Source organism: Psammomys obesus, unplaced genomic scaffold (assembly GCF_907164565.1).
Source record: "Psammomys obesus unplaced genomic scaffold, mPsaObe1.curated_primary_1811, whole genome shotgun sequence".
In the NCBI taxonomy this organism is placed as follows: domain Eukaryota; kingdom Metazoa; phylum Chordata; class Mammalia; order Rodentia; family Muridae; genus Psammomys; species Psammomys obesus.
The window spans coordinates 6,543,202-6,558,997 of record NW_026585691.1 but is presented as its reverse complement, the minus strand read 5'-3'; the positions used below and the strand labels follow the sequence as shown (position 1 = coordinate 6,558,997).

The following is a 15,796-nucleotide window of genomic DNA, read 5'->3' as shown; positions in this document are numbered from 1 at the left end:
CCCAAGCCTTTCGGTTAATTCTCCCTCTGCAGGCGCTATCCCACCTGTCTTGTCTTGCTGGCCTTCCTGGAAATGCAAAATTGCTTTTTAGTCCAGCGGACTCAAACTGTATGCAGAATTTCAAGTGACTCCAGGGTTGCTTTTAATTCAGGAGTGCTTTTGTGTGAGAATTCTAAGTAAAGGATTGTTCCCCCAGAGGCAGACCTGCTTGGAAAACTAGGTTGGATGCAGACAGACTTGTGGATGGCAGTGTTTACAAAGGCACTTTGTCTTAGAGACTGGCATCAAAAGAGCAACCCTGTTCTTTATAATCTTTTGTCTTGGTATGTGGAGTTATTGGTGGGTAGGGTTTTATTAAGCTATTACTTTTAAAACTTTTATCTGCATAACATGAGGTATCTGTCTATCTGTCTCTCTGTGTTTGAGAGAGGAATATATGAGTGAGTACATGCTTGTAGAGGCTAGAGGAGGACATCAGATGTCCTGTTCTTTCGCTCTCTACCGTATTCCCTTGAGATAGGATCTCTCACTGAACTTGGAGGTAGGCTGGCAGCTAGCAAATACCATCAGTCCTGCAGTCACCTTCCTAGTGCTGGGCTTAAAACTCTTATTCATGTGTGTGGCTACACCCTGTGGTGTTTGTTTGTGTGTTTGGTCTTGTAGGTGCCGAGATCTGGACTCGGGCAGGCCCTCAGGTTTGCGCAGCAAGCACTCTTAGCCACTGAGTCATCTCTTCAGTCCCATAAGGTCTTTAGAAAAGAGTTGTGTGTGTTGTGAAGGAGGGGTTATTCTTTGAAAAAATTTAAATTTAATAAGGGTGGCAGCTGTTCATGGAGGCCTCTTCAAATATCGTCTAACATGTACAAGTCCTGTGTCTTGTAAAAATAGTCTTTACCTGGATGAGTCAGAAACTGTTGTATTTTTGTTTGATTTTCTTACCTGCTGACATCAGTACAAATGCAGAAAATAATGCGATTTCATCTTCAGTCAGGTGCATAGAACACAAACTCTTCCCAAATTCAAACACAAAGCTAATGAAGTCTTCACAACCTATGATTAAAAGGTTTAGGGTGTCAGTTTAGGGTGTCAGTGGTTACCCTAGGGAAGAATACAGAACAAGATGGCGACAGATGTGGAAGTTGGGGAGGAGATGGGAGAATAAGAGTGTTTCTTAGTTGACTAGTTTAAAGTATTAAAAGAGAAATTGGCTTAGCCACCATCACCAGTAGCATCTGGTACCACCATTATCATTGTCAACATCATCACAAAGTATTATTACCATTATCATCATCTTCACCAGCATCACCTGCATATAAGCCCCTCCTCCATCAACATCTACTATAATGAGAGAGAATGTCTATTGTGACTCTACTTGCACAACAGTCTAGAGTTTCCTCAAGTTTTAAAACAGCCCTCAGAGGGGCATATTATTGTTAGTATTCCCATTTTAGGGCTGAGGAAATGGAGGCTTAACAAAGACAAGTAATGTACTTGAGGTCACAAACTTGTTGTTCAAAGCTAGGTTGTCTGACTTCAGAACTCTCATTTTGAATGAACAAGATCTAGTGGCTACTGGCTAAAGTGCAATGAATGCCCTATTGGCTATGACACTCAGGTCCATGCTGGCGGTCTAATTACCATAACTATTCACCAAACTGAAAACATAGCCTGAAAGTCCCCTAAAATAATAAGTCAACCCACCTAAGACTGGTTACATTTTTTTGTCTGTTGTATCAGGTTTGGCAACTGGTTAATATCTGTTACAGCAGTGGGCTGTGTTGTACTTGGCTAGATAAACCTCCTGTCACTCACATTTAAAATAAGCCAGTTAATATATCTTGGGTTCCACTTATTTCTCCTTAATGGCAACATTATGAATATTTAAATTGTAGAAACTCAAATGACTTATTTATTATGCATCTGCATAGTTTTCTTTAGTTCAACTGGACTTTTTCCATGTTTATATTTCCTTTTCATAAATGGTTATTGTTTGAAAGGCCAGGGATGGTGGGCTTTTCCATCGTTGCTTCATTTGCATATTCTCTCCATTGTTTGAACACTTTATTCACTGCAAATCTGATTTATTTGAACCTGGAAGGGGAAACTAAAAGGTCATGTGATAACTCAATGACCAACCTACAAATGAACTTGAACTTACATATGACATAGACAAAGATACTTGCTTGCCTGCTGCCTGTTTCATGGCAAATACCCACAGAGAGTAAAACAGGTGAATCACCCTTTAATTTTGGTTTCAAATAATCAGTTTCATTTTATGCAACAAAAGCCTCCATCCAGCCACATCCCTGCATGGCCCCCATTTACAGAGACAAAAATGTGAGATTTCCTTACCTAAGGATTTGAAGACATCGGGGCTGGCATACTTCCCATCAAAGTACACGGTGTTGTTCTGAGAATCAAAGGCACGGCACATCCTAATAAACACCACCTCCAGAGAGCCTGCATGGAGGGAGAATTGTTTAGCATCATCCCATGGCTCTTAGTTCCTTTCTGAGGTGCTAATACAGTGGCACAACACTGAGTGCAGGGTAGCTTGTGTGTTCTCAGCCACATCATCCCTCTGTCCCAGGGGACGGAAGAGACGCAGACCAACTCAGATTGCAGTGAGAAATATCTATGCATAGGAATGACTCTTTGAGCTCACGAACATCTTCACAGTAGCTCAGCATTAGGGCCTGAAGGGAGATAGTAAGTTCTGGGAATGCAAAGATTCCCTAGCATAACCTTCTTCCCAGAGGAATTGGAAAATGGAAGGAATGTTTTCTGATATACCTTTTCAAAAATATACGTGTACACACACACACACCTCACCAAAAACTTGGTGCATATGAGTGTTTTGCCTGCATGTATGTGTGTGTAATCCTATACATGCCTGGTGTCTGTGGAGGTCAGAAGAGGGCACTGGATCTCAATGGATGGTACTGAGCCTTCCTGTGTGTGCTGTAATGGAACCCAAGTCCTCTGAAAGAGCAGCAAGTCCTCTTAATCACACAGCCATCTTCTCAGACCCCCTGAACATACCTTTAAAATGTTCTTATAAAATGGGTTCAATTTCTGCTAAGCATACACTGAGTTATTATCGCCGGAGAAAACGGCTTCGACACCTTCCTTAGTAAGCATTTCTTTAACAAGCAGGTGAAAACAGGCTAGAAGCAACTTCAAGATTCACTCGCAGAGCACATACCTGCTTTTAGAAGCACAATCTGATCATTTTGACACAGCTCCATAAATCCGTCAATGCGTTTGGCAAACTCCACCACATACTGGATAGCTTCTGTGATCTTGATGGCACACAGCTGCCACATTACCTCCCTCTGCTGTGAAAGAGGGAGACGCACTAACATAAGACTAGCTGGGAACCCTAGTATGGCCGGCTTCACGCCTGCTTCCTAGTTTGTAAAAAGCTTTCTTTGGAAATGGGTTAAAAAAAGATTATAGGATTAAAAAAAAGTAGTCTCTGTTATTTAGGCTATAAAAGCCTGCTTCTGTGTCTTTTCTGCCTCCTGAGATTCCTAGCTTACAGCTTGAAGGCAATGGGATGGCGGTGGCGAGGTGAGGGGTATTATGAACATATGGGGCCAACATTCTAAACACAAGTCACAGCAAGATACATCACTGCTATAGCCATGGGCTCCACAGTAAGAGGAAGATCTTCTTTTAATCTGTTAATTTATTTTAGGGAGTTTCCCCATGCTCTACTGGGGGTGGAGGCAAGAAAAGGGATAGTGACTTTTTTTTTTTTTTTTTTTTGTCTATACCCACTGAGCTAGATGCTTGATAACATCCATGTTTCCTATATTATACAAGTTGTCTTCTCTTCAGAAATGACATCAAAGCCCTGGGACTTCCCAACCAGTAGGTGTAAGAGTTGCCGAGGCCGAAACCCCTATTTCATGAGGCTCGCTAGCTCTCACTGCATTGCTGGTTCTTGTCTGTGGCTCGGATGATGGGGTCTTCCTTTGTACTGAAAGGCAGACTAATTGAGATGCTGCTATTCTCACCCTCCCACTCACTGCAGTGTCCTGGGGCTTTCGCTTTGCTGATCTGCTCTCCCACTAAAACCTGCAGTTTAAGGTTATTTCTAACAGTACGATGGGACCAAACCCTGGAACTGAGTCACATGAGGCCATGGTCCTGATGGCCTCACTGTGTGGTCATAGCCAAGGGATGGTAATTTACTCCCATGGAACAGTGAAGGGAAGGATTCTCCTCCATCATCTCTATGGTCCTTTCCCAGCCTGGCTTTCTACCATCTTCTCTTTCCAAAGGCAAAATGGATAATTACCATTACCCCACCTTCAGCTTACCCTCCCACTTTAGTGGCCCATTGGCCATTATCATAGAGATAAAAGCAAGTAGGGCCACAACCTGCCAGGCTCATCTTCAGTTCTGAGCAATTACAGTCAGACCCTTCAAACCTCATTCTTCTTCTTCTTTTTTCCTATTTAAAAAATTTTATTTTTAAGTTGTGTGTATGTGTTTAAGACAGAGGTTTCAGGTACCCTGAAGCTTGAGTTATAGGCAAGCTTCCTGATCTGGGTCTTGGAAATCAAACTAGATCCTCTGGAAGAGCAGCAAGTACTCTTAACCTGCAAACTATCTCTTCCATCACCTAAGCCCTGTCCTGGCCCACAATCTCTAACCAACTCCTTATTAATCTCAAAGCATGCAGGTTGGGGCTGAAATTACTTTCACCAATTCTTAGACCTCAAAATCTTCTACTGTGGCATCAGAACAAATCCTTGCTCACAGAGGCTTTTGGAAGCTGCCTGATCTAGTCCCCTACTGGCACACAGAGGGACTTACAAAACACAATTTGTCCCAGCTGAACTTAGCATCTCAGGAAGACAACAAAAAGTAAGGTCCTAACCAGCGATTTGAACTCTGAGGCAGGACAGTCAGCCTTCTGTCTTGTTTGTTCTTTTGAATGAATGCCTTCCTTCACTGCCCCCCCCCCCCATGCTGCCTCAATGGGAAGAGAGTCCTCTGACTCTACCTTGTTCTGATAGTTTTCAATCTCCTCCTGCAGGAAGGTCTGCCACGTTATCTGCTGGAGCTCCTCCCGCAAGTATTGACAGGTTTCCAGGTGGGATTTGGATATGTTCTGTGCAAGATGTTCTGGGGGAGAAAAACGAGATCACAACCATGAACTTTCAGGAACCAGTACCTCTTCCACTTGGGTCATTTGCCTTAAAAAGTAACTCATGCAAAGCAATGTGCTGACCCGTTCGACTTTTTTATTTTTTAATCTTGTTTTATTTGTGTGTGTGTCTGTGTACACATCTTTTTATTTTTGCATGTGTGTACATTTGGAGTCTAACTCAATTGCTCTTCTCACTTTTTTTCTTTTGTTCATGGCTGGGTTGTTCACTGAACCTAGAGCTCTTTGATTCAGCTAGACTGGCTGGCAGTGAGCCCCCGGGTCTGCCTCTCTCTTCCTCCCAGTGCCGTGCTTATACCATGCCCAACTTCCTCCTTCCCTCTTTTTATTAAACGAGGGTTCTTAGGGATTGAATTCAAGTCTTCATGCTGTAATGGCAAGCCCTTCCTTCCTTCCTTCCTTCCTTCCTTCCTTCCTTCCTTCCTTCCTTCCTTCCTTCCTTCCTTCCTTCCTTCCTATTGTTTTTCATGACAGTGTTTCTCTGTGTAGCCTTGGCTGTCCTGGACTCACTTTGTAGACCAGGCTGGCCTCGAACTCAGAAAGATGCAAGTACTTTCTTGACCGAAACATCTCTCAGCTCAGAAAATGAGACAACTGGTTACCTTTGATTTTCCAGCAAACATCACTGAGGCATGAACAGATTATGTAGCAGTCTGGCAAAGAGATACCCTGAACTGAAACTATCTGGAACTGTATCTCTGCCTTGCTATTTCTGAGATATATGAGGTTGCCAAGTTATTTAAGCTCTCTGTACTTGGCTTTCCTCCTTGGTAAAATGAAGAAAATGGCACTGGTTCATAGGGCTGTTGTGAGAATTAAGTGAATCACAGAACAGGGAGTATCGCCATACATACATATATGCATGTATGTATATGATGCTGCATAGTTGTTATACTGTGTTTCAGGGCTTTGGTGATATTAAATATATGCCAAAGATGTCCCTAGAATTGATCATCTGTGGACATGTGTGGACACGCAGAAAAGATAATTCAAGATATCAGAAAATAAAGTATAAGGCAAATCATCACAAAATAAAGGTAGTCACTCTCAGGATAGGGAGAGATGAGGGCTGGCTGAACAGGACTGGAGAATGCTTCTTAGGAAAGGAGGAATAGCATGTTGGACCCCAAGAGATGTACCCCACAGAAGGGGTCAGTTGTGTTGGGAGGGGCATCAGGTCTATATAGAAGGGAGATTGGATGAAAGAACACATGTGGCAAGTCTGCAACTTGAATTCTTGAGATGGGAGGATGGAAGTATATTTGAGGCTAGCCTGATCTACATAGAAAGTTCTAGCCTAGCATGTCTACATAGAAAAACCCTGTCTCAAATTTGAAAGAATTGACAGGCGTTTACAAACATCAACTCATATGGAAAAATGATCACGTTCCCAGGGTCTTGAGTTCATGGCAGGAAAGCCACTAGGATGACAGAGAACGCAAGGCTAGTGACAGCAGCAATGCAGCCTGCTTGTTTACAAATATGCTATGGCTTCCATCAGACAGAAGGAGACATATTTATGTGAAAACAGAAAGTTCACCTAAATGCACTCTGAAACTAGAGTCTCCTTGGAGACACAGAAACATAATAAACCCTAATAGCCCTGTCTGGCGATACACAGGTAACAGATCAGCCTGGATAAATAGTATTAAAAAAAAATCAAGCGTAAACAAAAGAAAGCACTTCAAGGAGACAGAGCTGAGAAGAAGCAGAGATGCCTGCTCATGAAGTTAAAAAGAATGGATGAAAATTAACGCTCAGATAAAGAGCTCTCTCTTACTGTGGAGGACCGTGTCTAGACTATAAACCAAGATTTGCATATTAAAAAATGAGGCCCAGGAAGTCCTACAGGGTTCACTCTGCTCATCCTCATGTCTTTTATGGTTATTACGGTCAACACCTTGTTTTGACAGATCTTAACAAATGTTACTGGAAGCCAGGTATGGTGCTAACGTGCCTATGATCTCAGTGCTTAGAAGGCTGAGACAGGAGGATTGCCCTGCGTTCAAGGCCGGCCATAGTGAGTTTCAGGGGTACGGAGTGAAGCCCTGTCTCAAATTTTATTCAGGGCCGAGGATGTAGCTCAGAGACAGAGTGCTTGTTTGCCATGCTCAAGACCTTACTTAGGTTTGATCCCCAGCACCGCAAACTGGTTCAGAAACACCTGGAGTGTGGCTTTCACAGCAGCCAATAGGAAGAGAAAAGGACTAACGCAGTGCACACAGTGCGCCCGGCCAGCAGGGGGCAGCAGCTACGTTCTGACTAACTGTTCAGGCGGTGTTTCTGATTCCGGTTCTTAGTAGATCTGGCAAGGCTAATGTTTTTAAGACCCTTCACTATTTCTGAATTTCCCTTTTGGCAAAAGAGAGTATAACCAGATTGCATAAAATTTAGGAGGTTAGTGTGGCTCTTGGACTGGGAGAAGGCGGTGAAGTCCTAACACCTAGGAGTTAGGAGACAAGCTCTGTGGGCAGAGCTAGCAGGTTAGTTATTTTTCCTGCTTCGTGATACAAGTGAGCCTATCTCCTTCCTCAATCGTGGCCATCTCAGTACTGTCAGGGTACCAGGTGCGTTCCACCCGTTGCCCTTGGGCACAGATACTATGGATACAGCCCAATTCAAAGCTGTGAGCTTACTTTGAAAAGGGGGGATGGGGCAACAAAATCTCAAATTTTCCCTTGAATTGTGTTGTGTGTGTTACAATGTTTAAACCCTTCAGATGAGAAGTCCTGACTTCTAATATTTTTCTCTCAGACTGTCAGGGTAGGGCAGAACTTTTGATATCATCAAATAACACCATTATAACATTATTAAACATTGTAACATTTTATAACATAATCATTAGCATTTACACAGCACTTGCTATGTGGCAGACCCAAAGGACTTACATGTCTTCTGAAGCTACCTATCTGCCTCTATCTATTTACTACCTACCTACCTAGGAAGGTGACAGTTCTGTCCCCATTTCTTTGGCTAGGCACCTGAGCCAATGTGGTTGCGTAACTTTTCCCAGGTGTTACAATTGTCCAGAGCTCTGGTGCAAATATCATCTGGTTTCAGAGTTTGTGCTAACCTTTGTACATCTGTGAATGCACAAGAGGGACAGCTGCAGCTTGCAGGCTGTGAAGCTCAATGGGTTGTTCAACCAACTACAAAGCTAGGAGGGACGGACCACAGCCCACATACACTGACTTCTTGTCTAACTGAGCTTTCTCCGTCAGCCATCTCTCGCACAAGGTACTAGCTGACAGTTGCTGTAACAGTCAGTGCTTCTTTATAAAGCAAACCTTGGTTGTTTATCTGGAATGCATGATTCAGGCACTAACTGAATGCCAAGGGCAAGATTTCCTAGCCAAGGCTGAAGGCCTGTGCTGCTCAAAATTCTGTGGGTAAAATGAGACGGGATTGGACTCAGGATACGTTCATGTAGGACTTATTTTCCTCTTGTGCAATTTCATTTGCTGAAATTCTGATGACAAAGTTTAGCCTACAAGAAGGTCAGGAGTTTTTGTTAGAAAGGACCACAGGTCATAGGCTGTGCTGAAAATCTACAGACTACGAAGTAGCTTTGAAGAAGGCTCAGCCAGTCTTAGGCCGTTTTCATGCCACGTTCAACTCCCTCGAACTACCCTGACATACAAATGGGATCTATCCCTTTTCAGAAGAATTCTAATTTGCTTTTCAGTTTGGTTATATTTGAGTCAATTCATCCTGGAAAATGCTATAAACCCATGGCTCCCAGACCCACAGGGAGGTGACCAGTATAGGTCTGTCCAGAGACTTGAGGGTACCAGCCCAGCCATTTTTAGCCCCGTTCAGGTATTTGTGCACTTTTAACCAAAATACCATGTGCTTTGTACTGCCTTGACTCAGGCAAACAGGCAGGTTCACTGTCCCCACAGTGGAGTGGGAGCAGGCTTGGGGTGAGTCAGGTCGCTTTGCTGGGAAGCATGTCAGCTTTCAATCATATCCTTATTCATTTTTGACAATTTAATTCTCATTGCAGCTCTGCTTCGGGCTCAACCAACCAAGATTCCATGACCGTAAAAAAAAAAAAAAAAAAAAAAAAAAAAAAAAGGGTCTGATACTTTTTTTTCCCTCCTGAACTAGAACAAAACCTACCTCTGCTCAGCATGACTCCTAGTCCAGAGGTTTCTCTGCTAATCAAAAGAGTGTCGGCACACACCGTTAGTGCTGTGCAGTGGTTAAAGAGCAGGCTCAGAACGCCCCGGCTCCCGAGGATTTAAATTTAGATCCATAAAGAGGCACTTGTGTAGGAAAAAAAAAAAAAACCTAAAGAGCATTCAATTTGTTCTCTTTGGAGATTTTTTTTTTTTTTTTGGACTGGAAATATACATTTTCACTTAAGAAAAAAAAAAAGATGTTTTCTGGGGTATAGAGGTGGAGGTGCCGTCTCGAGAACACGGCCTTTACGGCTGTGAACGGAGGGTTTCTGTGCTCAAGGCAGAGCCTGCTGGCTCTTCAGCACCCCAGGTCTCACCGCAGCTCCCCAGGCTGCGGCAGCTAATTGAAGTACCCCAAAAGAGCATAATAACCCCATAGACAGAATCGCTGGGAGCAGCTGAGCATTCCAGGACTGGAAAGCCTCTTATCAAAGTTTTTCTAATAATAGTGCCTTATTAAAAATAATTGATTAAATATAGCAGAAGATGTTAGCATAATGCACATGAAGGGACCGCTTCCGTTGTCTGTGCCATCAGCGTTTCTAGGCCATCATCCCCTCCTGAAACAGCCTTGTCCCAACAACGAGGAAAACAGACTTGGTGTTTGTTCGCTTCTTCTTCTTCTTCTCTTTTGCAAAAGACAGCCCTGTAGGAAATCTTACCAGCTTTGTTACCAGTGGTCATCTCCAAAACATTTTGGCAAGTTAAGAGAAAAGCCACCTCGGGCACTTAAAATTCACAGCAGCACAGCAAAGCTTGGCTACCTGAGGGCCCACCAGTCGGGTCATCTCCCCGGGGTGCCAGGTGGTTGCTGGTATTCACAAACAATGGCCCAATGTAATAAAAAAATTATATCTCCCCCAAAGAGCGGATAAGCTGATTTTTATTATCAGCATTCAAGTTTAGCAGGCTGACTGTGATGGGGGAAGAATGTCATTATCACACCTGTAACGATCAGCCGCACGTGACAGTATGCTGCTCTTGGGATTCGGGACCGTACCACGTGCCTGTTGGCCATTCTTTCCCTACCAAAGTCACCCTGCTAAACCTGAACGCTTACAATAAAAAAGCAGCTTATCAGCTCTTCGTGGCAAGACTGAATTTTTTAAGTCACATTGGGCCAGTATTTCTGAACACCAGATGTGCACAGGTCCTGGATATGCACTGAAATGTCACCCTGACCTTCATGACTTATGCGTACTTGTCCTGTGTCAGCTAACAATTTAAAAATGTTAGCAACCAATTCAAGAACCTAAAAATTACAAATATATATATATATCTCTGTCTGGTTAGGTTTGGTTAGTGGAGTTCGCGTTTGTGTGTGACTTTAGGCGTAGAGCAATAGCTGGAGCCTAAGTGAATTAACTGGTTCGAGCAGCCTTGCCGGGCACTTATGGCGCACTGTGGAACACGGGCTGCTTGCAAACAACCTGCCTAGTTCCTGAGCAGCGGTGCATTTACTGAGAATGCCACGGGGAGCCGTCAGACAGCGAGGCTGGCTTCTGAATCTCGGAAAGGTGGAGGAGAGAGACCGTCCCTTGTCCCCCTCTCACCTCAGAGGGGTGTATGCCCAGCCCAAGCCAGAGGCGGCCCGCACACCCGCCTTACCTAGTTCTGCCATGGACACGGTTGGGGAAGTCTCTCCGTTGGTGAAGGAGCAGTAGGGGAAGAAGCCGGATGCTGGTGTGTAGTCACATATGGGTTCGGGTTTGATCCCATTGATGTCCAATCCCGACTGGTCTGGGGAGGGCTGGATGTCCAGGTAGAAGCTGCTGACGGCTGAGTCGGCCTTGCTGCCCTCCGGGGTGTGCCCATCCATGTAGGTGCTGAGGTCATCATGCAGTTCCGTCAGCCCATTGGCTGAGATGTTGTAGGTGGGCGTCAGCGGCTCAGCCTCCCCAGGCTGCTGCTGGTGGTCTCGCTGCTGCTGCTGCATCCGGTGCTTCTGCACCTCGGCGTACAAGCTGTCTCTCTGCTTCTTGGACATCCGGCCAAACTTGACAGCTGGGAAGAGGGAAAGCAAAGAGCACCTTGAACCAGGCAGCATTAGCCTCTCCCAAGCTTTCAGGTTTCCAGAAAGTCTCAGAGCAGGTCAGCACAAAAGCAGGTCACCCACAGGCAAGAACAGGCTTCTTCACGTGCCCCGGGTGACACACATTTTTGCAAGCCAGCCCAGGCAACCCTTCCCCTGTTTACCTGCAGCCTTGTACCCTTAGGCTCCTTGATAATATGTTTTGTTTTTTCTTTTTGAGATATCTTTTATAGATAGACCTCGCTAGGTAGCCCAGACTGGCCTTGAACTGCTGGTCAGCCTGCCTCAACCTCCTGAGTGTTGGGGTAACAGGCATGCTCCATCTGGCTCTGGGGTGTTAGCTAAATATTCATTCTTTACCACAAGGCCTGACCTGGGCCCGCCTGCCCCTTAATTTAGAGTGTTCGAACCGATAGGCAGAGATGCAGAGACTCATACTAAATATTCTATTCTGTTCATAGGAATGAAGTTCTTCCTGGCTGACCAGCTGGTGCTCTATGGTGAGGGCTGTCTAGAGTTTCCCCAAATTGTAAAGTCTGATGCTACTTGACCTATGAGACCTGCTGGCCGTTGTGGCCTTGCCTTTATTTTGTTTTTGGAGATGGGTCATTTTACTGTGTTGCCCAGGCTGGCCCTGACTCCTAGGTGCAAGCGATCATCCTCTCTGCCTCCCAAGTAGCCAAGGCACACACAGGTGGGTCTGAACTGGAGCCATCAAGTGATAATTTGCTCTACAACCATTTAGCCTCAGGTAGAAAGAACAACAGATGGCAAGCCTTGTAAGATCCTATGGGGAGGGTCTGTGCCTACGGCGATTCTCCTCAGAATTGGTCTTCAGGTTTAAGGGTGGCAGGGGTTACAGCAGCTCCCCACTTCACTGTCTAGGTGTTTTCTCCTGAAACACCCATCCAGATAATAGAAAACAGCTTTCCTGGTTTGGATTCTCCCACTGAGGGTGTCCCCCGCCCTCCCTGTCTAGGCACTGTAGATGAAGCTTCTCCTGGAGGGACTTAGTTCTCCTAATTGATTGTAGTTAAATTGATTCCTGATTGGGGGGATGAACTCATTTATTCCACCACTGTCAGAGTGACATAAGGGGCAGAGACAGGGGAGATGAAAATGAAGCTGGGAGCCAAGAGCCCACTCCACTGACCAGTTGGTGGACTCTTCTTGCCAGGGGAGGATGTGCTGTCCTTCATACAGAGGGAACAATGAGGATATCAGCCATTTTGGAGCTTCTACAGCTTGGCTGGATGCCAAACAGGCATATAATTTTATAAACCTTGAAATACATTGCTTTCTCACAACAACTTATATACTATTTTATGACATACATATGTAAAAAGTCATCCTGGAAATACTTAATTTGGGAAGGGGCAAATAAATTTTAGAACACCCCATAGGTCAAACTTCTGCCCTGCCTATGTAATTATGTTTTAACCTTTGTTGTAATAAAATGACAGTTGTATACAGTGAATGGGGGAAAAAAAGATCAGCTCTCAAGGAAATGCATTTATAACTTACAGGCTGAGAACCTAACTGTCGGTTTAATGCTGTTGGAGGACCAACTTGAATACAACATGGATTCTGAGCTACCAGTCTCCTAACAGCAAAAGCTTGACCTCTGCAGTGGTGCAGAGACACTCACAGAAGATGTCGTGAGAATGAACTTGAGCCACCTGGGTGGCTTTGCCGGTCCTAAAAACATCTGATGGTGGGAAGGACAGACTGACACTCCACCCAAGGAGGTCTCTGGAGACAGTCAGCTGCATTTCCTGCCAGTTTCCACACATAACTGTCTGGAATCCTGGCATTGTAGGTATTCAGTGCACTTGAGAGTGGCTTTGGGGAGTGCCTGGAGATGCTCTGTGATTGGATAGGGGCCCTTCTCTAGTCATTACACCTCCTCTTAATGAAAAAGGACATCTATCACCAAGCCTCGCTTTGTACTATTTTCGCACGTTCGGAAGGTGCAAACATCTGACTCTGGCAGGCAACTTGGATGACCCAGTTAGTGTGAAGAACCATTTCCTGCCAAATGCCAGTAGACTTACCAGCATAAGGCAAGTACCAATTTGTCCTGGCTTGGGTTTCCTGCAGGAGGCATGTTTACAAAACTCCTCAGGTGACCCAGAACTATAGTTTCTGAACTGTTGACAATCTGAAGGTTTTCTGACTACAAGACACTTCTCTGCCTACCCTCATCAGCTAGCCAGCTGACTCCAGTAGACCTAGGATACCGGAAGTGCTGTGGACTGCAGAGAACTGCCACAGGGGCCCGAAAAGGGGCTAGGAGGGCTTCCCCTGATGACGCAGCCAGCACCCATGCTTCAAGAATGTTTGCCCAGCCGCATGCATTTGTCCCGCTCCAGCTGTGGGAGGCTCACCATCTCGAGACATCCCCACGGCAAGGCATTTCTGCAGTCGACAGTGCTGGCAGCGGTTTCTGCTGGTTCGATCGATCAAGCAGTTCTTCTGCCGAGGACAGGAGTAGGTGGCATTGCTCTGCTGACTTCTCCTGAAAAAGCCCTGCGATTCAGTTATAAATATGGAACAGGTTAGTGTCAGTTCCGGTGGAGAAACCAAAACCTGTGTACTAAGCATCAAGCACCGTGAGGCATTAATATTTAATGGAGGGTTAAGCTCGGAGCAGAATCGGCTAGGAGACCATTAATGAAATTAAAGTCACTTCTTTTTGCTAGAGTAAAATTAACCCCCAGAGCCTAATCCTCCATCCCTTACACATGCAAAACTTCCTTTAACTTCTTCCACCCAATTGCCTGTGTAAAAGACACATGTTCAAAACAAAGGCTGACCAAACAGAGCAACGTGCTTACTGGAATGACACCAAAAGATTTGTTTAACCTGTATCTCCAAAATACTCTTTCTTTTTTTGTGTGTGGGGGTATACAGCAGTGTGTTTGTGTGTGCACATGTATGTTCCTATGTGTGCCTCGGAGGACAGAGGAGGCCATCAGTTGTCCTGGTGTCACACTCTGCCTTATTTCATTGAAACAGGGTCTCTCCTTGTCCCTGGAAGTAGACTCTCAGGCTGCAAGCCCCGTGAGAATCCCACCCCTGTTTTCCACAGTGCTGGAGTGGCGGGTGCCCACGTCAGTGTCTGGCTTTTTACGTGGGCTCTGGGGATGCAAACATAGGTTCTCATGCTGATGCAGCAAGTGCTGTATCCCACCAAGTCATCTATCTCCCCCGCCTCCAAAACACTTCTGGCAAAGTAAACCCCTCTCCAGGCTGCCCAGGGTTAAGGAAAATGTGGACGCACTCAGCTGGCTTTCAGTCTAGGTGTGTGGTGGTGTGGAGTTCTCGCTCTGCCCCTCAGGTTGTTTAGGTATCTCTCACTTCCTAAGCCTGGTGCAATAGTCAGACGACACTTGGACTGACTATTTTAAAGATCAGTTGCGTTGGGGATTCTCAATCCTCAATGGTTGGGAATCAGCAGTGTTTAGAATAATGGCCTTTAGGATTTGACAAGTCCGGTATGATGAAAATCGGCTTCTTATCTGTATTGAGTGCTGTGCTGGAAATATGAAGGAGCTATGAACCTGAAGGATGCTGTTTTTGCTTCTGTGTTTATTAACTTCCTGATTTTCAGGACTAGGACTGCAAGGTGCAAGCTTTTCTCTAGGGATTTTTTTTTTTTAAAGCAGAAACCCACAAGCTTACCGTAGGTGCAGTGTTTCCACTATCACTTACTTGAAAATACATTCTAATCCACCATAGATTTCTTATGCAACACATGTGCTAGAAGCATATTTTATAACTTCCAAAATACATGGCAGTGGCAGTGTTGGGGATATATGTATATTTATATTTTTTCTTTCGGTGGTATTTTAATCTGGGCAAAAGAAAAATATGTGAAAGAAAAGTAAGGAGTTGTTTGTGTGAAGCAGAGCCACAGAGGGTACAAGACAGAGAGTAGTCATTTCCAGAGCTCTCTTTAATGACAGGCATCAGTGAGGCAGGGAGAGAAGAAAGAATGGACTGGATAATGTCAAAATATTGATGGTATACTTCAGCCAACAGATTCTTCCGGAGGCAGATTTGGCTACTGTATCAGAACTGGTAAGGACAGAAGCAAGATGTGCTTGTCCTGTAAGCCAGAAATCCTTTATTAAAAGAATGCTAAAGAAATGGTACAAAGTTTCAACAGAAGGATGCTCTTTAGAGCACTAGATGCCCACGGTGACTGACTTGAGTTCCAGTGCACGCTAATACCATGGTGCTGGGCGAGCACCGAAAATCGTGTTTCAGAAATACCATTAGAATAAAAGGTGATTAAATTGGCTAAAGTACTAAGCCTGGTATACAACAGTTTGAGAGTGAGAGAGCATCCCATATTTGATGTAACAGAAACTAAAAAGCTGGTCTTGGCTAGTG

The 15,796-nt window shown here is 44.7% G+C and overlaps 1 protein-coding gene across 1 annotated transcript in view; it reads right to left on the bottom strand.

Annotated features, from left to right (window-relative positions):
* Rora (RAR related orphan receptor A) overlaps nucleotides 1-15,796 on the bottom strand; it is a 119,130-nt gene that overhangs the window by 11,754 nt on the left and 91,580 nt on the right. The window contains exons 3-8 of the mRNA XM_055597907.1: nucleotides 13,786-13,927; nucleotides 10,975-11,370; nucleotides 5,018-5,139; nucleotides 3,206-3,338; nucleotides 2,353-2,460; nucleotides 940-1,050 (exon numbers count right to left, since the gene is read on the bottom strand). Of these exons, the coding sequence (XP_055453882.1) occupies nucleotides 940-1,050; nucleotides 2,353-2,460; nucleotides 3,206-3,338; nucleotides 5,018-5,139; nucleotides 10,975-11,370; nucleotides 13,786-13,798 (883 nt within the window). The 5' untranslated portion in view covers nucleotides 13,799-13,927. The remainder of the gene's footprint in view (nucleotides 1-939; nucleotides 1,051-2,352; nucleotides 2,461-3,205; nucleotides 3,339-5,017; nucleotides 5,140-10,974; nucleotides 11,371-13,785; nucleotides 13,928-15,796) is intronic.